The sequence below is a fragment of the Liolophura sinensis genome, chromosome 9 (genome assembly GCF_032854445.1).
Source record: "Liolophura sinensis isolate JHLJ2023 chromosome 9, CUHK_Ljap_v2, whole genome shotgun sequence".
In the NCBI taxonomy this organism is placed as follows: Eukaryota; Metazoa; Mollusca; class Polyplacophora; order Chitonida; family Chitonidae; genus Liolophura; species Liolophura sinensis.
The window spans coordinates 17,150,744-17,173,750 of NC_088303.1; the positions used below are offsets into that span (position 1 = coordinate 17,150,744).

Below are 23,007 nucleotides of genomic sequence, written 5' to 3' on the forward strand. Positions count from 1 at the left end.
ACAGGTGGTTTATAGCACATAAAGATCACGTGTCTCATATAACCAGTAGACCTGGTCCAAGGCGATTTTCAAGGAGGTGAAGACGTATGATTAAAAGTGAGGAGTTGTGCGTGTTGTATTTGTTGCATTGTCAGTCAGCGTTAACGTACTGAGGTGAGTATATCCGTACGCTGTTAAAGACCGCCCGTAGTGGATTTCCTGCATTAATAAGTTAGACATCGGGCAGTCAATAAATCAATAGTGATAGTTTACTAACTGCATATGTGAACAAGTTACTTGTTTCAAGTACGGCGCAGTGTGATGGGCCTTGTAAGTATCAACCAGCAAGTTACGTTATACTTTTTGGGCCGTATGGACAACAGATAGATGTTAGGGCTTTAATGCAAGCACGGGTGGTTTGATAAAGTTCTGGCGCTAAAAAGATGAGATGCTAGTTTAGCTAGGTTCATGCAGTCTACAGAAATATATAGGCCTACATGGGCTAAATGTTTTGGGAAAATTTCGGCTAATGTGTATACCCTTCTTTTCCAACAGCTTCTATAGCCAGACTTAGTCACGTGGTTAATGGACATAATTATCTAATAGCCTGTTGGTATATTATCAATAATTGCTCGGCTAAGTTGATTCTACAATTTAGAGCCAGCATAAAAAGCCATAAATACAGGCCTAGAGCCAAAGAAATGCAAGTTGTTAACTTTTTCAGTCATTCCGATTTCGTGATTTTAGCATTTTATTATATTCGGAAGATTTCCGAGTATCAGGGAAGTAAGGAGACTTTGGAGACAACAAATAACCCAAGATGACCGCCATTGTTCATACCCAAAGACCAAAGATCGCATACATATCGTAAGGTCTATGAAACAATAGTAAAGTAGGTTATGGTGTATATATAGCTTGTTCAGTGGGTAAAACAATTAGGCTACACTGTTCAAGGTGATAGGTTTTCACCGCAACATCAGTGTTAAATATACCATTTTTCCAGTAGACCAGTCCTATTAATTTCTATCGAAAGGCGTACTTCATAAATCAGTGTTTCCTCCATCCATATGGCAGCTCGCCACATGCATGTATGGGATACATCAACTCACACAAATTTGACTCAATAACTTTTATAGAAACAGATCAAGTCTTATACGGTATAGACGCGGGACGTGAGGTGGAAATAGATTTATCACTGACATACTGCCTGTTTTTAATAATATTTTGCAAGACTGTTGACATACCTAACATGATATTGATCGTGTCGCCCGTTTAACGCTGCTAGTCACAGCTGTTTATTCACGCCGCCAGTTAGTTTCACATGCACCGACATATTTCACCGCTGTCATACATTAGTATATTGTAGGCCCCACTGCTGAAAATATTGCGTGCTAAGATACTCGGACTAACGCTTAACGTTTGTGTATGCATTTTGAATGATGTCATCCCGAACACAGAACTAGACGCGGGAAAATGTTCCCCAAAGTTTACTCACAGTCTTCCATATTACGCTATAAACTTTGCACTTTAGCTTTCAAGACTTTTTATGTTGTTCGATGGAACATCGTATATGAGAATCATTTTTAAAACACTATTTTGGAGTCATGTATATGGAACATTTTGCTCCACTTGTTTCAAACAGGCTGGCGAATAATTGCTAAAATGTAACGTAACATTTTAGTCAGTTAATTACACGAGTGTCATCAGAAGTCTTATTCGTACGACAAAAATTCCGGTACAATCATCATAACGGAATTTTCGTGGAGTTTATCTTTTCATTTAAAATGGTAAGACTAAAACAGCTTACACATTAAGGTAGATTATACGGGTTATACACAATGCTTGAGTTCAGCATGAAGGAGATAGTGCAACGACTGGTTGATCCGTATCAGTATAATGGCTCGGGCGGGGCGACTTACTTGCCTTGTGTAAGTCGTCTCAGTGAAGCAACACTAAATAAAAGAGCGATGGAAATCCGTCCTGCAACAAGGAGGCACATTACACGTACATGCACCCTAATGATTCCTTCGTCGTCATATGACTGAAAAATTGTTGAGTACGACGTTAAACCCCAAGCACTCACTCACTCACTCACAACGCTTGAACTATTCACCTCTCACTGACAGACACGCCGACTGGTCACGTGTCTATGGTTTTCCATATGAACAACTCAGATTCACAGCTTCAGTTTTCTTTGGGATGGTTACGCTGTGCGAAATTGGCAATTTTTTTCTAAAATTTCCGCATTTTGATCAGAAACGCAGTATAACAAGTCAAAAGCCCAATTGCCATACATGCAGTATCTTCGGATGACCACAACACCCGAACTGTATGGTTCATGGTTAGTTATAAAGCAGCTAGTTACACGTATAAGGAAACCTTGTAGAACATGGCATGGATGGAAAGACACATTACAACAGATTGTAATTATGAGTTCCTTCAAATGTGTGTAAACCTCTTCATACGAAGGTGTATGAGATTATTACAGGAGGTTGAAAGCTGTATCTCTACAGGATTGAAAAGATCAATGAACTATCTTCAACATTCATCGCTAAATCTCACGAGCTCTGTGGAAAATATGACCAGCATTGGATTCGCTTCTCTGCTGGCACACACCAATATATGGCATTGGATTGGCGTGTTGTATGAAACAAATTACGAGATTCCTCAAAGGATTGAACAGACCTTTACAATCAGCTATAATTCCCTTCAATCGATAAGATTTCATCGTGCTATTTGATTGGTGAGCAGGAACTAATTACTATAAAGTTGAATGGGATAGGCGCGCTCTGACACGAAGAACACTCGAGGCGGCAGGAAGAAATCTTGGACCAGACCTCTCCACAAAGGTCCGACCGAACCGTATTCAATTATCTCTCATTCTAATGTCATTTTCTGTTTGCCTTTAAAGGTATTTGTGAATGCTGTGCGTATAATGACCACTCGTGTTATTGCCAGTCACCTGCAACCCCAGTTTATATATATAATATATAACAAGCTGTAGAATGAGACATTGTTCGCTCAGTCGTGTACATCGTTGTATTTGCCGTAATCGATGGGTCCGTGATCAGTGAGGTCGCAGGTTCGAATCCTCTGCTTGCTAGTTTTGCTGCCACTTTAAGTAAGGAAGTTTGTCTGTATAACCACAGAGGAATGGTTATTTGCTTGTTTCCTGTGTTCATAAACCTGAAAGAAGTCATACAAGTGAAAAAATCTTGATTACGGTGCCAAACTCGAATCAAACAAATAACAAACAAAAATGTAGAAAGGAGACGTCATGTCTGTGTTCGAACGAAACAGTTAGTGCCCGACAATTGTCTGCTTGCTTTGCTGTGGTTTATCATCCATTTAGTTCACCATGAATTCGTTCGTATCTTGACGGCGAGTCCTTGTAGAAAGCCACTCACAGAAACGTTGTGTCTGACACCATACATGACCCTCAACCTATAGTCACAATATACTGACCTCTGTCTTGACTAGTGCTTGGTATGCCCCTAGGACAAACTACGGGCGTATCACGATTGTTTAAGACCTGGCACGACCCAGGTTGGAACTGGGGTCAAAGCGAATACAGATGTTCCCTTGTAACATTCATAAATAGCTTAAGCTGCCAAATAAACATGTACTCAATCGCAGGTTGGAGTGTGATTAGATACCCACAAGCTGAACGTGAGAAATCGAAAATCCGATCGTGACTGACAAAATGAGGCTGTGTGTGCTAGAAAGATTCGCCAGTAAAAGCCGATAGTTTTTACGGCTCACGGCGGCTGAAGACGGCCATAACACGTTTAAACCTCGCATACATGCACTATTTCTTCTAAGTGGTGAGAAGACACTATCACATAGATCCGCACTTTTATTACACACCCGATGAAGAAAATCGAATCATCTGTTAGAATATTTACTAATTCTGGGCTTACACCGGTCATGGTAACCTGCACCTTATGAAGTCCTCGGGGATTTGAGAAGAGTCCGTTCCATCGACTTATAGCGAATCTACAGTGAGAGGTGGGCTGAATGGGGAAAGGGTGGGGGTGGGGGTGTACGGTTGGGATTGAGATATACATCGTTTTCTGTTCGATCGTCAACAGGACATAAGCCTTCGAAGAAGCCACGTAATCAGGTGGACATTCACGTCTGCTTAGATGATCTGGATAGAGGGGTATATCTAGTTTTCAAAAATCGGAGAGATATTAGCGGATATTTCTGCAGAAGATTGGGACACCGGACTGATGTGATAAATTAGCCCAGGTGCTGTCCGAAGTACACGTAACTATTTCATACCTTGTCCTATCGAACGAGTAACCCATCATCTATACAGCCTACAGTACCTGAGGTTGGCGCCTGAATGTTGTGAGCTATACGCACGCGTGATGGCGGGTACCAGATCAGCTGATTATAATCTCGACAAGAACGGCAGAATATTGGCCAAAAACAAAAGTGTGTGGCGAAGAAATGTCGGCTGTGATACATAACACATCTGAGGCAGTGGGTTTATCCTCTGGATATTTACTTGGATGCTGTTACGCCAACAGCTTGTGTGTCTAAGTGTCAACCTTGATGTGATTTCGCCCGCTGATGACCAGTACAATTTCACATGCTTCGATTTACCGCGATCGTTAATCGAAAACAGGATAAAAGCTTTGAAATTCACAAGCACTGACATTATCACAGGACGAAATCGCAACTATATATAGTGTTTTTAGTTTTGTTTAAGCCCAGTTGATGTACCAGCCATTCTTTTTTTTTTACAGCCGATGATGTTGGGATAGAGGACAGGATGGTTGTATAAGGTGCCGTGCACAAGGGATCAGTGAGCTGCAGGGATAAGGTGCTTTGGACAAGAGATCAGTGAGCTGCAGAGATCCTCTGGGGCAGAATTCCATCGGCTTAGCAAGAACTGTGGGATACAGAGATGTCCAACAAGGACAAGGACGGATTACTGGCCGATCTACGACGGCGGGTCCAGAAGATTCCGCCATTAAGTGATGAACCAGAGTTCTTACAATCGAATGAAACGTGAGTTTTAGCTTTAAAGTCTCTGAATAGGTTCGCTAATATGGTATTCCATGCCTTATATACAACACTGATAGCCCATAATTAATAGCGGAACCACTGTTTTGATTCAACTGTTTGATGCGCGAATATTTTATTATATTACACATACAATTTATGTGTGTAAATCCGAATTCAATTACATCAAAATATAAGCCATTTGGTAATGTGAGTAAATGTTAGTAGGAAATTTGAAAGTGTATTAGGTAATACAGGTGTAAAGTGATGTTAATTTGATAAAGTCGAAGTAGACAGTCTGTTAACCCAATAGCAAGTAAGAAGACCACATATAAATCATAGACTGAAATAATTCAAATGTTATAGAGCAGTCACAACCATCTTAATCCGGCATACAGAGCACACTGTCTTGATCTGCTGTGTATCTCGAGAGTTATCATTGTAACCTTTCACCCGTTAAGTATTCCTCCCGTGTTTTATAAAAACTATTTTTATATTCCAAATATAAGAAAGAGGGTATAAATCAAAGATCAGACACCGTGTGTCTGTAATAGCAGTGATGTAGTAACAGTTTCAGATGTAAGCCTATTATATACCTGTGAGAGAGTACACTGTTTATTCGTAAAATGCGATCTCCATCACTGGTCAGTTCCATATCGGAGCAGTGGCCAGGAAGTCTTCATGAAAGTTTCTTGTTGTTGCCTTTAAAGCTCGCATAATCTGGTAGGAAAAAGAAAGATATGTAATACACTTACAACATAGAGAGTAATACCAGAGCAGCGAGGACAGTATTGATAACTGGTCACAGGTATAACCGGTTGAAGACTGCCTCTTCTCAATCTACTTGAGTAATGGTTTTATTTCAGCCGTTCATGTAAATAATTAACCAGTAGTAACTCACACGTTCATTAAAAAAAAAAACAAACATTTAACATACAATAACATTAAAACAATACAAAGGGACCAGGCGCACAAATGCCCATTCATATTTATTTACATTATATCTAAAACTTGATTATGCCTGTTTACGGTCACCACATTACTGTATTGATATCGAATCCTTTAGCCTAATAAGCGCGGAGCACCGTTATCAGACATATTAGTATTTGAAGGGCATTTGGATATGAAACGTGACATGCGTATAATGTTGTACCGACAACTGCATTATCCACTCTACTCACCGCGGGAGGAATCTAGCTTCATAATGTCATGTACATACCCCAAGTCGCACAGCCTGTCGGATTATTTGTGCCATGAATGATACCGAAAGTATCTTGTAATTAACGTCCCTACATTCATAAAGCCATGGTGGCGTGTAAATTGCTACTATTTATGCATTTACTTGAACAGTTAAAATAAAACCCTGACTGAGGTAAACGGACAAGAGGTCGCCTTTCAGTGGTTGCGTGTGACCTTTTGCCAACTATCACACTGTCGTTGCTGCTCTGCTTTTACTCTCTCCGCTGTACGTGTTTCATTATATTATATCATCCGTATACACACCCCAACCATCACAGCTTTAGGACCCATTTTCACAAAGATAATCGCACATATGGGAAATGGTACGGTAATAGTGACGTACAAACTATCGTACGAAATATGCACGCTAAAAATGTCGTATGCCGCTTTGGAAACTGGGTCCTGATGCCTAGTTTAGCACATGAGCACACGTTATAACGGAACGCGTTGGCTAACAATCTCAAGCGGCACCTGTCACTGTTGTTACCATGGATCATTCTGTGACCAGCGGCGCCTGTCACTGTTGTTACCATGGACCATCCTGTGACCAACGGCGCCTGTCACTGTTACCATGGACCATTCTGTGACCAGCGGCGCCTGTCACTGTTACCATGGACCATTCTGTGACCAGCGGCGCCTGTCACTGTTGTTACCATGGACCATCCTGTGACCAACGGCGCCTGTCACTGTTACCATGGACCATTCTGTGACCAGCGGCGCCTGTCACTGTTACCATGGACCATTCTGTGATAAGCGGCGCCTGTCACTGTTGTTACCGTGGACCATCCTGTGACCAGCGGCGCCTGTCACTGTGGTTACCTACGTTCAATCATTGCAAAGAAGATTAATGTGGACTACACATATATGAACACACAGAGCATACATGGTAATTCACAATTCAAAAGTGACAAGCCCAGACTTATGTATTGCCTGATAAGTAAACAGAGATGAAGATGAAGATGAAGAACAGTTGACAACTGAGATACATGGATGTGGATATAGGCTGCGTTGTGATAGATTACGTCGTGTGCATATCATCTGGTGATTGCACTGATTTTTATTACGTATGTTGACAACAATAGTCATGACTTTTCGCAGCGGTGTAGCAGCCGTACGATGTCTGTTGGGACGATGCCCAGTTTATGTTTAAGATATCCACCTGATCATGAGAATAAACGCCGATTGCTAGCTAAACCCTGTCATGATTTTTTTCTACAATAGCTTGCTTTATTAGTCTCAAACTAAATATTACATCCTTTGCTAATATACGAAAAAAACACTGAAGCATTAAATGCTACATAAGTTAAACACTTAACTTATATAAAAATAAAGACAAATGAGAAATGTTATATTCAAATGCATTAAAATTATTCCATAATATAAGCAAAATGAAATGTTGAGGCATGTATTTATTTCCCTTGTGCTGGTTACAATGTTCTTTACTTCTTCGTGTGAAATTTTTGAGAATGACGTTAAACATCATTCAAATAAATAAATAAATAACTTCAAGCCAAACAACTGGCACGTTTTACGGTAGCGAGATTAGAACTAGCATAATTCTAGCGCTAGCCCTAACAGTTTAGCTCTACCAACTCTCCATACATATTTTTAACCTGGTCGAAGCTGAGATATCGCACTGAAGCGCTTGTAGTGCACCATTAAAGTTATGCTCTGAGTGCTTCTACATTTATTCTTAAACCTAGCCCTAAAACTGTGCTAGCTTAACTCCATTGAGCTTGGATTCTTAAATAGCCGTTTAGCTAATAAAAATTGCAGACAGCAGAAAACATTATGAATAATCAGTTTGTAATTTATTTCCTCTCCATACCTGACAGACTACTACGGTATCTGAAGGCGCGTGACTGGGATGTAGACGAGGCAGAGAAGGCGGTAGAGGGCACTGTGGAATACAGGCGATCGACGCGCCCCCTTCAGGTCGAGTGTCACTGGTGCCATGACAGACCCGGCTTCCATTCCATGGTAACTCATTCTGACTCACTTTGGAAATCATTTATTTATGGAATACATATCTGATAACCCTACAGATATCGCGATTCATTATCTAACTGTATACCGTGATGCGTGCTCATATGTTTTGACGATGTTCAGGTTTAGGTTACAAGAGGAAGAAAACATTTACAGCACTTGATGAAATCAAAGCATGTTTCCAAATATGCGACAGACTTTCTTATGTACAAATCTGTACCGACTTTTATAAGTTAACTAGTATTAAGTTAAACCAGCAAATTCAGCTCTATGTCACTCATGCCACAACAAAACCAGGTATAGGCCTACAGCTCAGCTCACTGTGTCCGGCAATGGTTTCCATGAAATATGATAACTTTGTATTATAAAGTCTCAGAGCTTTATTTTTATTTTTGTGTTCACGTGTCTGAACCATGCATTTGTTGTTGATGTCTTGACAGAGACAGGTGGGCTTTGATGAACTCGGTCGGCCTGTGATCTATTCCTGTTTCGCCCAGGCCACAACTCATAAAAATAAGGTGGACGACTGTGTGCGCCACGTGACTTATTTGATAGAGAACGCCAAGCTGACCATGAAGCCAGGCATTTCCACCTGGGTCTTTGTAATTGACTGCACAGGTAAGGTAAATGGTACGCTTCTTATCTGAGATCTCTCATTGTATAGCTTACACGAATCCGTAAAATAATACCATATTCCACTCAGCTTGATTTGTAGATCTGTCTGTGAATTTGTCAAATTCATCAATCAAAAAGACCCTTTTCCATTACATATTTTAATAAAAGTTTAATAGAAAATGTAAAATTGCATGACGGTGAAGTCGTGCAAAAAACTGAACAGTGATTTTTCTTGAGCATATATACATATACAGAACTCATGGTAAGTTAACATACATGTAGGCACTCAATATCAGGGGGGTATTTTGCACGAAACTGTCTAAATGTCATACCTTCTGTGGCTCTGTTGCCACGTTCCCTCCGGCACACCAATTATATGAGATCAGTGCTTGTCCACTCCGCCTAGACCGGTAATGACCAACCTCGTCGTGGAGATATTGGCCGAAGGGTGCATGCACTGGAAAATCAAGAATTGATTGCCAAAAAGTCAGTGGCAACTCATAGTAGACAAGTCAGTTCTCATAAATGCTTGGTTTTGCGTTACTTTTATCCCTGCAGTCTCTCATCTTGCAGAGTATACATTTATCTTGGCTCTGTATACCAATGCTGTGTAGGCTGGATGATTCATTTACTGACGCATTTTGTACTCTTTTGGTGGGAAGGTTAGAACGTTGTTAAATCTCGGTGAAATGTAGTTTTACATGGAATAAGGCCCAGCTGATAAATATAAGAAAAACAATTATGGTAGTCATTTGTTGCCCTTCGGAGAAGAAATTTAAATCACACATTGCGAACATTGCCAAGACCTACAGGACAAGAATGGTGTAAACCACAAATTGCCAAGGCCTACACTTAAGCTCCACCAGGACAAGAATGGTATAAATCAAACATTGTCAAGACCTACACTTACGAACTACCAGGACAAGAATGGTATAAATCAAACATTGTCAAGACCTACACTTACGAACTACCAGGATAAGAATGTTGAAAATCACACGTTGCCAAGGCCTACATTTAAGAACTAACAGGACAAGAGTGGTATAAATCACACATTGTCAAGGCCTACACTTACGAACTACCAAGACAAGAATGTTGAAAGTCACACGTTGCCAAGGCCTACATTTAAGAACTAACAGGACAAGAATGGTATAAATCACACATTGTCAAGACCTACACTTACGAAGTACCATGACAAGAATGTTGAAAGTCATACGTTGCCAAGGCCTACATTTAAGAACTAACAGGACAAGAATGGTATAAATCACACATTGTCAAGACCTACACTTACGAACTACCAGGACAAGAATGTCGAAAGTCACACATTGCCAAGGCCTACACTTAAGAAATAACAGGACAAGAATGGCATAAATCACACATTGTCAAGTCCTACACTTACGAACTACCAAGACAAGAATGGTGAAAATCACACATTGCCAAGGCCTACACTTAAGATCTCACAGGACAAGAATGGTGAAAGTCACACACTGACAACATTGCCAAGACTTACACTTAAGAACTATCAAGGCAGGAATGACGCAAATACCACACTGCGAACATTGTCAAGGTTTACGCCTAAGAACCATGACAAGGATGGTGAAAATCACACACTGACAACATTTCCAATACTTACACTGAAAGAACTATCAGAACAAGACCTAGAAGATCAAACATTGACAACATTACCAATATAAGAAAAGACTTAAAGCACAGAGTGATGACAGTGTGATAACTGGCAAATGGTCACAGGTAACCTGTTATATACGGCCTGTTGTCAGTTTAGCTGTGTTAGGATTTATTTTAGCTGTTCATATAAATGCATAAATAGCAACAAATTATACACCTTCACTGGAACATTGTCATCTTTTCGACATTAGACAAACTTTTTCGTTTTTCTATTTTTCATTTTTAACCCATGAGAAAGTTTATTGCGTAATCTGTGTGTCTGTCCTTGAAGGTTCGCCGATAGTTTGTATGTTGAAGAACTGACTCTTGTGTTGTTCACCTGATGGTTTGTGTGTATGTTGTAGAACTGACTCCTCTGGTGTTCACCTGATGGTTCGTGTGTGTGTTGTAGAACTGACTCCTGTGATGCTCACCTGATGGGTTGTGTGTATGTTGTAGAACTGACTCCTGTGGTGTTCACCTGCTGGTTTATGTGTATGTTGTAGGACTGACAGCCGTGATGCTCACCTGATGGTTTGTGTGTATGTTGTAGAACTGACTCCTGTGGTGTTCACCTGATGGTTTGTGTGTATGTTGTAGAACTGACTCCTGTGATGCTCACCTGATGGGTTGTATGTATGTTGTAGAACTGACTCCTGTGATGCTCACCTGATGGTTTGTGTGTATGTTGTAGAACTGACTCCTGTGATGCTCACCTGATGGTTCGTGTGTGTGTAGTAGAACTGACTCTTGTGATGTTCACCTGATGGTTTGTGTGTATGTTGTAGAACTGACTCCTGTGATGCTCACCTGATGGTTCGTGTGTGTGTTGTAGAACTGACTCCTGTGATGCTCACCTGATGGGTTGTGTGTATGTTGTAGAACTGACTCCTGTGGTGTTCACCTGATGGTTTGTGTGTATGTTGTAGAACTGACTCCTGTGGTGTTCACCTGATGGTTTGTGTGTGTGTTGTAGAACTGACTCCTGTGATGCTCACCTGATGGTTCGTGTGTGTGTTGTAGAACTGACTCCTGTGATGCTCACCTGATGGTTCGTGTGTGTGTTGTAGAACTGACTCCTGTGATGCTCACCTGATGGGTTGTGTGTATGTTGTAGAACTGACTCCTGTGGTGTTCACCTGATGGTTTGTGTGTATGTTGTAGGACTGATTTTTGTGATGGTTCACCTGATGGTTCGTGTGTGTGTTGCAGGATTGATTTTCTTGATGTTTACCTGATGGTTTGGATGTATGTTGTCGGACTGACACCTGTGTGTACGTGGTAGGACTCACCCTTGTGATGCTCACCTGTTTTATGTATATGTTGTAGGACTGACTGCCGTGATGCTCACCTGATGATTTGTGTGTATGTTGTATTACTGACTCTTGTGATGTTCACATGATGGTTTGTGTGTATGTTGTAGGATTGACTTTGCCGGCCTGTAACCCCAAACTAGGCTATGGTGTCACACAGATAATGGCTTCTCACTACCCAGAACGCCTCGGAATGGTCATTTGCATAAATCACAACCCAGTATTTCAAGGCATATGGAAAGCAATCAGAGTGTTCCTTCACTCCAATACTATCAGTAAAATGAAGCTGATACGGTCTAAAGACAAAGTTGTACAGACTTTTCAGAGATACTTTCCGGAAGAGTTAACCACGTGGTTAATAGAGGAAATCAGTTTAAACAAGCGGCACCCGTTGCCTGGGCCACAGGCGACCTTCTGGGAGAAGCCAGCAGCAATATCCGCTCACGATCCGCGGGGTTGTCCGTCATATGTGACTCGGTATATAGACCCATGTGTGGCTGACAAAAGACGGAAGAATTCCTCGGGGCAGTGTGATCACAGGCCTCACCCAAACATAGTAGATTCCATCCAGGGAACCGTGAAGGAAGTGTCCCTGACCCCAGAAGAACTAGCAGAGAGAGAAGTGGCACGCTGCATGGTCGGGAAGGAATCGTCTGCTCATCGTTCAGTCGAAGACGGTGATCAGGGAGGGATCGACATAGATGCGGAGGAAATTGAGATAGGCGAAGCGTTTAGGATTCCAAAAGGCGCGGCGTCCTTGAATATGTGAACTGCGAAGATGAGGGTTATTGATCTGTTCTATTCAGCGCACCACAGTCGGCGTTGTTCGAGATGCTGTCATATGTTTAACTCGTTAAACATAAGAAAAAGGCTTTAACGGCTTGTAAATAAATTTCTCTGTGAGTGTTCTGGCTTCTCACAACCTCAAGGGTTTGTATTATAAATGACATTAAGCTCTTAAAAACTGTGCAAATCAATGAACATAAAACACGAGATCACATATGTATTTGTACGCGATTTTAGGTATGAAGAAGCATATAAGTTTTTTTTCTGCCCAGTTAAGGCTCTATTCACACTGTAAAATGGTGAACTAGTAAAACCTGTTAAATGCTATGATCAGAACTGTTCAGTGTTTGACTGGAACATTACAGACTATAAACGTAAGTCATTTTCGTTTTAAAAATGTCACTGAAATTAATACGGAGTTTATTCAGATCTTTCTGTTATTTTCTTATTTCACTGATTGTTTCTCATTAATTAATCTGCCATAAATCAAAAATGGAAGGCTTTTGAGAGGGAGAACTGGGGATAAACTGACTAACCTGGACTTCAGAACGAAGAATTTATTTCTGTGTAAGTACGAAATTACGAATAGCCATAATATAGCCAAAACATGGTTCATTGTTAGCCGAGTACTGTCTAGCCTCTCATAATGCTTTTAACCACCCAACCTATAGCCCAAAACTCTATTTATCTGGCTTCAACCTAGGAATTTTTGTTTTAAGCTGTTACACAATGTCGTTCTGCTACTAGTGTTGCCGAGCCGCTACTGTAAGGTTCTCTTGCTACCAAAAAGGTTGAAGCTTCGCATTAGTCTTCGTTGGTGAACATGGCGAAAACTGATGACTGCGATGAAATTGAGGTTTGAAGTCCGATGACGCTAGGGATGCTTTACTTTTCTATGACAGGAAGACCTTACTGAAAGCTCATAGATCAGTGATCATTTCAACATGTTGAATTTTAAGGAATGAGCAGGGTCAGTTATTTGGCTGTTTTGCATTTAATGGCGAGGTTTCAATCCTCCATCTGTTGAAGGACATTCAATGCCGTAATATTCCTTCGGGGTTATATGCCGGTACATGTACGTATGCGCACTGTTTTATACCGTACTCAAGAATATTTCACTTATATGACGGGGGCCAGCTTTATAGGGGGAAGAAACCGGGCAGACCCTGGGGAAAAACCAATAATCATCTGCAAGCTGCTGAAAGACCTTCTCACGTACGGCCCGAGAGGAAGTCTGCATGAGCTGGACTTTGAACTCGCAGCTACCGCATTGGTGAGCGGCTCCTGGGTCATTGCGCCGCGCTGGTACGCTAACCACCTCGGCCCCCCTGGATATATGTAACATTGATTTGTCCGGCTGAAGATTGGCCGCTTGGCTTTCTTAACTCAGTCATGCAGGACTTTACTGCCACTGTTCGATGCAATTCTTGCAATAGGGAACTTTTGCAAGAATTACAAGTAATTTAACTTTTAATTCGAACCTACGCCCGAATTACTTTTTATGCGGGAAAGTTCCCTATTGGAAGAATTGTGTAGAATAGTGGGGCTTCGTATCTATTGCTCATTGCCTCCTCCTAGGTGAACTTTTGTGGGCAAATCGGTAACGTATAATTCATTCATGGCTATAGAACGATGCCCAATCCATTCACCCATCGTAAAAATAAACACATTTCTTGGTTTCGTTCATCTCTTGAACGGAATATAAAAAGACTAAATAAGAAACATTCCACGGGTATAACACACATCAGCATTTTACCTTCCAACATGTTTCTAGTCATGGAAGAGACATTTTGTATGTCAACTGCATACATACATAGAGACAACATTTGCATGTGGGATCGCTCACCTTAGGTGTAGTCTCTTGGAAATCCCTGATCTCCGTAACTCAGCCAGCCGTATGTATTTCACAACAAGCATTTTTGGGGAAGAAATATGAAGCAGTCGTGGGCTCCTAATGACGCAGACGTGGTTTGGCTGCATGTAGATAACAAGTAGTTCTCAGCCGATTATGTCGGCCAAGCATTTCGACTAGGATTCAATCATAAATGGACCGCTGCTTCTGTGTTGCAGAGTTTTCTCGGTAATAAGCGAAGTATCCAAATCACAATGGAGTATAAAATACATCAACAAGGGTGTAATACAGCCTCTTGTTAAGTTTCCCCAGTTGGAGCTCTTTTCCAACTGCTCATCTAAATGCTTACATAGCTGCGAATTATACACCCTCTAGCACAATGGCTTAAGTAAAATGAGGTAAAAGGAATGAAGTGATGTTAATTGAAATTTATTACATGTCCCTGGTACAGAATTACTGAAAATGCTCTGTTCTCGTGACATTTAATATACAATAACATTAAAACAACGGAAGGGGGCCATTTCACTGCGATATCCTGTCATTCATCTCTCCCAGCTTCTCCCAGTTTGCAAATCAATCTACCAGCAGTCCCCTGTTGTCAAACAGTTCCATTTTGCATAACATCTCACATACTGTTAAAATGAAATATTCACAAAAGTCCCGATATTCTTACACAAGTAGCAACAAGAGATGTTGTTGCGTGCAAATGACCTGCACTACACAAAAATCAATACAGCCATTTCAATGCATTAGATCAAGAAAGCTCCTACTTGATAAACAAGTGAGTAAAGCTGATTTTGGAGATGTCTTGTGTTTTCTGAAGCTTTAGTATTAATCATCTAAAAATAAGCTAAAACACCTGCACCGCGTGAGTTCATCCCATTTACAAAGAGATGGAAAAGAAAAACAACACTACATAAAACAACGAAGAACAAAAATTACAGGCTAAAAATTAAAGCTAAAGTATTTAGACAGTTGTTGGAATTCACATTCTGCAGTATACAATAAACAATGGGCGACAAAAATCATTAATTCCCTTTTTTACCTCTTGGAGATGTTCTTGAGCTTTTATATGAAAGAATTCAGATTATTAGTCAATTATGTATGTACTTCAAAGGTTTTGTGTGAGTAGTCATGTCAACAAAGTACTCACATCTCTTGGCAACAGTTACAAGTTCACTCTTATTAGTCTGATTCCCATTCAACAGAGAAAAATCTGTTCTGTAATTTGCAAGTAGTTTCAATGTTCACCTTCTTCGTTATGCCGTCCACATCACCGCCAACATGAACCTTTGTCAACGTCTTCCCAGGAATCTCTGACCATGATTTGGACTCTTTTTTATGTTTGACACTTCATTGTGGCCTCATGGCCTTTTAGTCAGCACTCAAGTTTCCCAGAACCAGTTCCTCCAATCTCTGATAACACCGATGAAGTGGTGACCCTTTCACCAATATTTCTGACAGGAACAAGTGAGGTAATGGTTTGAGCATAAGGTGCCTGCACAAGTTGTACAGAAATGATCCTTTGAAGAATCTTTCTGGATTCGCATCCAAAACAGGGCGACCAATGACCTTATTCAAGTACTTTGCCACCAACAAGCACGTCTGGAATTGGGAAAACCCGTGAATGATTTCACAGTCTATAACACGCTTTTCGTCATGAAATGGAGGAGTATCAAACAACTCCAATGTGTTTTTTAACATTTGCAGTTGCTGACCTGAGCTGATACTAAGTGACGCTTCCAAGTCTACCTGATACCCGCCATCAGCTGAACGTTTAGCAGAGGCATGGGTTTCCTTGCCAGTGCTCTGCTGAACGAGTAGATATATCATACAAACTAAAAGGGATTTCACATGGGAATCCGCCACCTTTGGGTTCGACTCTCTCTTCCAAAACATCGTACAGGCAATGTACAAGACTAAGGTTGGGGACATACTGGAAAAGATCGACCCTTCTAAGCCGAGGCTTTCAAAAAACAGTGCTATCCTTTCATGTTTACCCATTCTAGGCAATTCTGTCAGCCCCGGAAGTCTTCCAGATTGCGTTAGTAGCTGAAGGCAGGGTGGGGTATAAAACAACACACTGACTCTTCCCGCCCTTTTATACTCGTGAACGAACTTGACTCTTTCATTCTCTGGGTCTTTATCGCCTATGGCCTTCAGATCATCCTTGAGGATAATTCCATAGAGAACTTCTCGCAGTTTGTCTGAGCAAGTCCAAGCAGAAGGACTAGAGGTATGTTCTACCTGACACACCAGGATGACACGGTGGAGAGTGATGATGTTCATTATGAACACCGGCAGTTCTGCCCGACGTACCTTGGACACCAGCCACTCAGGGAGCTCAGTGCCGTTATAACCTTTCAGATACGTGGGAGCGTAAAAACCCTGCCGGTTTTCAAAAAACTCTAGAAGGTCGAAATTACACGTTTGGACTGTGTAACCTTCCACCGATAGACGAACTTTTTCTCTTATTTCCACTTGATGATTTCCACTGCAGAAGTCCATCAGTTTATCCTCAGCATTTTCTGGGTCATTCAAAGACGCCAGCCAGTTGAACAGTTTTATGAAGTTTTGAAATTTGATGGGATATCGCTGGATGGTTTTTGGCATCTTCAGTTTACTAAGGAAGCTTTTAAATTCACCCGAGTCGATGAAGTCGTTTCCTAAGACAGAAGCTGCAAGTGCCACATTACCTACGGTCAATCCTGTAAAGCTATTTAACAAATGGTCTACACGGTAAAGCTTACATTGCAAAAAACGCGACCGAGGTCTACGGTGTGGGCCCATTTTAAAATTAAATTTCACATGATTTAATGGAATGTATCCGAAAGTGATGTTAAATATACAGTAGTCACTATCTAAAGCTAAGACGGGACAGCTATACTGATTGGCTAAGAGAGCAATTTCCCTATCAGCCTCTTGATCACATGTAACATGTTGAATTCCTAGCTCATTCAACACAAGCACAAATGTATCATACACTAACAATGGAATAATGTGGGCATCACCTCCTTTAGATACTTTATAGGATCTTGTAATTTTATCACGTTCTCTTCCTATAATAGTGGGTAGTTTCCTGTCATCACCGCTATCGGCGCCATCGAAGACCACATATGGTTGTATTCTACAGTAAAAAAAAAACTGAAACAGTTGTCGGATTCTTGAAGCAAAGACGTCATATTCTCCTCCATATTTACGTTCGATTTTGCCGTCGAGGTATACGGTGTGGTACAGACTGCTGCCATCTACGATTACCTTTGTGTTACACAATTTATGAGAAATAAGAAGGCCCGGGTGATGTTCTACAAAACTCGTCAGCCCTTTAACTCCCATGACTGCGTCGAAGTCAGATAACAATGGTGGGAAAGAAAAGTATACGCTTTCTTATCATGCAGTGTAGTTCTCTGGTCTCAAAACTGGGCAGCAATGTCACAACGCACAAAGTCACACTTCATCCGTCCCAAGTTCCTCTAACTGGTGTGCCGTCTGCCATTCTGGAATGGTATTCTTCTCTGGAAACAACAAATTCTAGAAATAAACAAGAAAAAAAAAGAAAGAAACACAAGAAAGGATTTGTTTTATATACTTTGTCGGGACATTATGACATTATAACCCACGGAATCAGTTGGTCTCGAAATATTCCTACATTTTTCCTACTCTAACAATGTCTTTCCCCCAAGGTATTTAAAAGATGAGAGTAAGGTGGATGTTTTTCAAAGTAAATAAGTTAAAGTTGAGTTTGTTTTCATTTTCATGAGATTTTAAACTGCTATGGCTGAACACAAAAGCTCGTTTGCACTCGGTAATTTCCGTTCGCACTTATAGATAACGCATCGGATGTTGACACTTGACGTGTCTACAACTTCAATGTGGACATTGAGACAAGATAACCATACAGACGGCCAACACAGTATCCACACGTATGACAGGAATAAAATTTGAGGGGGTAGGTCTACATATCACCGCACATGGCCTCAAACACGACAGAACACCTTTTGTTTTTCTTTGGATTATTATTTTTAATTATTCAATTTTGTGAGCCCTTTACAGCCTAGACCGTTCTACCAATTGATCTGAAATGTTGCTGCAAACTTCCCCTATACTTGAACTTGGGCGAACAGTAATTTCGATTTTTCTATGTCACTTGGTTTTGCGGCCATATTGAACGGATTGTTCCGCAATTTGAGGTGCAGGTAGACACATTTTAGATACACTAATGTAGTGGAAACGGTACAAATCCGGTAAAAACTGTGGAAGCTCACAACTGGTTGAAAATTGTCAGGTAACAACTCGTTTCGAAATTTACTTTTTTTACGTACTCTGGTGTATTTTGGGCCGTTGATTTCAATGCACTGAATTTCCATTAGAAGAATTAAATTTTCAACGGTGTCATTTTCTTTTCCTTCGAAGAATGCTACGCAGATCTAGGACTTATTGCCATGTTTTTTCAAACATTGAGTAAATAATGTCTGACACGAAGTGTGCGTTAGAATAAGATGTTCGTCTGGTTACTGATGATATACTGTAGAACACCCAAAGAATTTATTTTAACCCTAGAGTCATATGGGGCGTCAATCGGTCGATGAGGCAAGTTTCCTCTGCAGCGATCTGAAACAGCTCAGAGGCTACAATTACAGCTACAGGTACAGATACAGATCCAGGATTGCTCACAATAAATGCCATGCTAAACTAATAAACCATAACCAAGATTTAAGTGAAGGACCAATATTCTCACATTCACCGCGGTTCGTGGACACGTACGAAGCTCTCCTTGGCCACAGATATGGAAAGTACTGCATACATGACTATAAGTGTTGATTGGACAGCTTATGTCTCATGCCACAGTCATTACTCTCAAAAAGTAACCCATTGCGTTTGCACCTTAGAGGCACCCATTACTGCAAACTTCACCTGTCATTCCCATTCATTTCGTGTAATAAATATATGTAAAAAATATACATCCATTGTGCAAAAGCAAATAAAAGAAATTCATCCATATGGCTTACAACAGCTCAGTATTGTTGCATATTTCAGATCTTCGAAATGAGTAAGTAATCTTACAACATGTAACCTCGGTGATGTCACTTTTATGTCAAGGTAGATAAAATACGTTACAACTTTAGTACCATGTGTGTAAACTACTTTATAATAAATCGATAAATACCGTACACTTTCGAATAAAAATATTTTCAGGAGTTACCAGTGTATACATGTAAACAAAGCAACAGGGTAAACATAAAACAAGACAGATATGTATAATTTTACCTTGTGCTGTGAAAATATGTTCCAATTGCTCACTTTCCCCTGCGATGCTGCAACAGTCCCCTGCAACCATTTTACATACGTCACTTAGGTGCAAGCAGAATACAAAGTAAAGAGTACGGCATCAATGCTGTTTTTCCGCATTTTAAAATTATCTCAAAGAACCATAAATTCAGCGTACCACAAGCTATTTTTCCTACTCGTTTCCTGTTTCTGTAAACGTATAAACAAGACGGCGAATTTACATTAAACCGGTTTCCATGACCCGCCATCAGGCATGCGCATCACGGCCCTATCAATTAATAAACTGCGTAAAAATCAACACATTAAAAAAAATCAAAACATTATGAACTGCTATTCCTCACTGGGATGCAAAACAGGCGTTTCTGATACACTATCAATGTCACTATGTACGTACAATATATCCATATGACATAAACCACATAAGAATTACAATAAAACACACCCCTCAGCAGTGGAGCTGTAAACCACCCAAGCCGCCAGTAAAAAAGGTAGCGAACAGGTGCGTAACAGCTGCTGATCTGCTCCCACCAAGAATACGTTCAACTGGGACAAGAAATTGACTCGAGTCACAGCCCGTCTCCAATCAAACGACGAGTGTTGTAACATGTATCGCTCAACAAGCTCAAGCAGTGAGGATGTAAACTGTAATCGTGTTTATTGTGCAGCCATTAATAATACAAATATTAAGGATAAGATGGGAAATGTTTCAATTTTAACAATAATGATGCAAAGTTCTGATATTGTTGATATAACGCAAATGTTTCAATTTTAACAATAATGTTGCAAAGTTCTGATATTGGTGAATAAACGCAAACGTTTCAATTTTAACAATAATGTTGCAAAGTTCTGATATCGTTAATATAAAGTACATAGTAACCCTCAGTTTCAACGCCTCGGTGCCTTAAACCGGTTCAAGGTCAGCGAGACCTGTCGACGTTTGACTAAATATATTTATGGTCGTGCACGGTGTCCCTAGACGGAACTGTGCTTTACAGTATTGAACAACAACCACTATGTACAGTGTTGAAGTCTTCGTTAGCTACTGACTGGCGACAAATACAGGCCAATTTCAAGCACTTATACACACAATAACGTCATTTGCGAAGATCTTACACAAAAAATACTGACTTAAATTGATGAACCTATCATAATCTGAATTTCACAGGAAATCTTACCAATAAAACTTTGGCAGACCGCTTCTTCCAGACGTGATGAAAACCTTTGCGTCACTCGCAGCTAAACGGGGAGGGAGAACTTGACCTGGATCGGTAAACAGAGATTATCATTACACTGTGCAGCGAGCCCTGCGGGCTCGGTCGATACGGCGACGTAGCCGCAGAGAACTCGAGCAGATACGACGATGCAGATCTGCACAGTGTAATGATAATCTATTTATCATATACCTTCTATTGACACTACTTTGGGGGGGTGGGGGCATAAAATCCAGATATTTCTTCAGACTACTTTGCTTAGTATAGTGTCTAGCAATGCACTGGCCGTCATGACACGTCAGGTAAGTATAGATGGCTTTTCAAAACACAGATGCTAACTGAATGCAAGAACTGTAACGTTTATATAAACATCATCGCAAACCTGACAAGTGGCATTTTGAAATTGAGTATAGCAGCTGTAAAGCGCGCTAAAAAATATCAGGTCAACTACCAATTTCAGAAGAGAAGAAGTGATTTAATTACATGTGGATGACTGAAAGTTCTTTGAATTTGCTGAAGTCTGTGAGTTCTAGAAAGAGAGTGTCAACAAAGTTAGTGGGCAGCTGATTCGTGGCAGAAATTGAGGTGGAACGTGCAATTTGTGAAGGATGCACCCTGGAAAATACCGGCAGTTGTACATGTTCTACTGGCATGGTTTACATTGTGTGTGAAATTCCGTGAAACAAACAGATCATTTTGTACTGTAGAAGATGATGGGACAGCTGCATCAATTTCTTTGGATGTACTGGGTTGAGGAGGAAGAGTTACGCTCGTAGCGGAAGGCTGTGTGACTGGTGCATTTGAAATGATGTGGCTCATCTTTTCCTGGATACCATGAGAAGCAACAGCGTAATTATTTATACTTGCAACATTTTTTGTGGCCAGTGAGTTGCATAATAGCTCTTGGGAGCTACGCCAGCATTCAGGAGGCGGTTACATGTTGTTTTGCGGGAACGGTGGTTTGTAAAACGGCCAGGCAAGTTCGATCGCGTTTTGCCATCGTTTTCATAATTGATTTTAAGGTGTGCTGTCCCATTGGTTGTCATTTGTACCATACATTATTGCAAGCTTTTCTTTTGTAATTGATGCCGAGGTAAATGGACTGTCGGCTGTTCACATTTTTGGTGTCCTGCTGTCCTTGTAGCCTGTGTACGCCTCTACGGGGCAGTCACATAGTTTGACATCGACAGCTATTAGCGTTGCGGAATGTCATTGTACCCACACAATATCACCAAAGTACCGAGTCTGATACAGTTTGGGCGGAGTCACAACAAACCGAGACTGTGCCTGGCCCTTCACAACAAACTACCCTCAAGTTCATCAACCAACCCCCGAAAAATTGGACAAAGGCCGAGTCAAAGCCGCTTTTGGACACAAGGCTGTCAATGGAGTCACAGTTAATTGGTCAGATGTCACACAAAGTGGACAAAAATTAAGACTTGATCAAGGGGGCATTTGGGTTAATGTTGAATAGAGCATCAACAAATTCAAACAATTAAAACGTGAGTGGAGAAATTGTGTGGATATTTTATGTGGGTTTGAAAATTCTACTGAAGCTGTTTATTTTAATTGGGATTTCCGTAAGTAATTATTATATTATTTGTTTTTCCAGATTGTGACAGTAACAATAATTTATTCTTTATTTGGCAGTGCTGGATGTGAGAAGAAAAGTCGACCAGTTGGTCATGATCATTCTTCCACCTTTTAATGGACAATCATGTTACACATTTTCGAGTTACTGTGTATAGGTTTCGATTGAGTGAGTGCATGCTTGGGGTTTAACGTCGTACTCAACAATGTTTCAGTCATGTGACAACGAAGGAATCTTTAGGGTGTATGTGATGTGCCTCCTTGTTGCCGGACGGATTTCCGCCGCTCTTTTATATAGTGCTGCTTCAATGAGACGACTTACCGAAGGCAAGTTAGCCGGCCCTCCCGAGCCATTATGATGATGCGGGTCAACCAGTCGTTGCACTATCCCCTTCATGTTTAGGTTTCGAAGGTTATTGGTTCAAGCATTTGTCTAAATGCTTGTTTCGGTAAAACCCAAGTGGTCATTACG

General features: G+C 40.8%; 2 protein-coding genes across 4 annotated transcripts; one reads left to right on the forward strand and one right to left on the reverse strand.

The window, feature by feature from the left end:
• On the forward strand, positions 1–13,110 carry LOC135475504 (protein real-time-like). 2 transcript variants are annotated; one of them, XM_064755432.1, is made up of 5 exons: positions 1–153; positions 4,734–4,998; positions 8,067–8,211; positions 8,658–8,847; positions 11,918–13,110. In XM_064755432.1, exons 2-5 carry the CDS (start codon positions 4,895–4,897, stop codon positions 12,574–12,576), a joined length of 1,098 nt encoding a protein of 365 aa, XP_064611502.1. In that variant the 5' UTR covers positions 1–153; positions 4,734–4,894; the 3' UTR covers positions 12,577–13,110. The 2 variants fall into 2 exon arrangements, with proteins under 2 accessions (XP_064611502.1, XP_064611503.1); XM_064755433.1 differs by having other exon boundaries at positions 8,658–8,835.
• Positions 13,111–14,869: 1,759 nt separating this feature from the next.
• Positions 14,870–20,976, reverse strand: LOC135474881 (protein asteroid homolog 1-like). Of its 2 annotated transcripts, none has more exons than XM_064754535.1 (3): positions 20,910–20,976; positions 19,714–19,773; positions 14,870–17,976 (listed from the first exon to the last, which is right to left on the reverse strand). In XM_064754535.1, exon 3 carries the CDS (start codon positions 17,779–17,781, stop codon positions 15,820–15,822), a length of 1,962 nt encoding a protein of 653 aa, XP_064610605.1. In that variant the 5' UTR covers positions 17,782–17,976; positions 19,714–19,773; positions 20,910–20,976; the 3' UTR covers positions 14,870–15,819. The 2 variants fall into 2 exon arrangements, with proteins under 2 accessions (XP_064610605.1, XP_064610606.1); XM_064754536.1 differs by having other exon boundaries at positions 14,870–17,960; positions 20,910–20,975.
• Between the last annotated feature and the right edge of the window lie 2,031 nt (positions 20,977–23,007).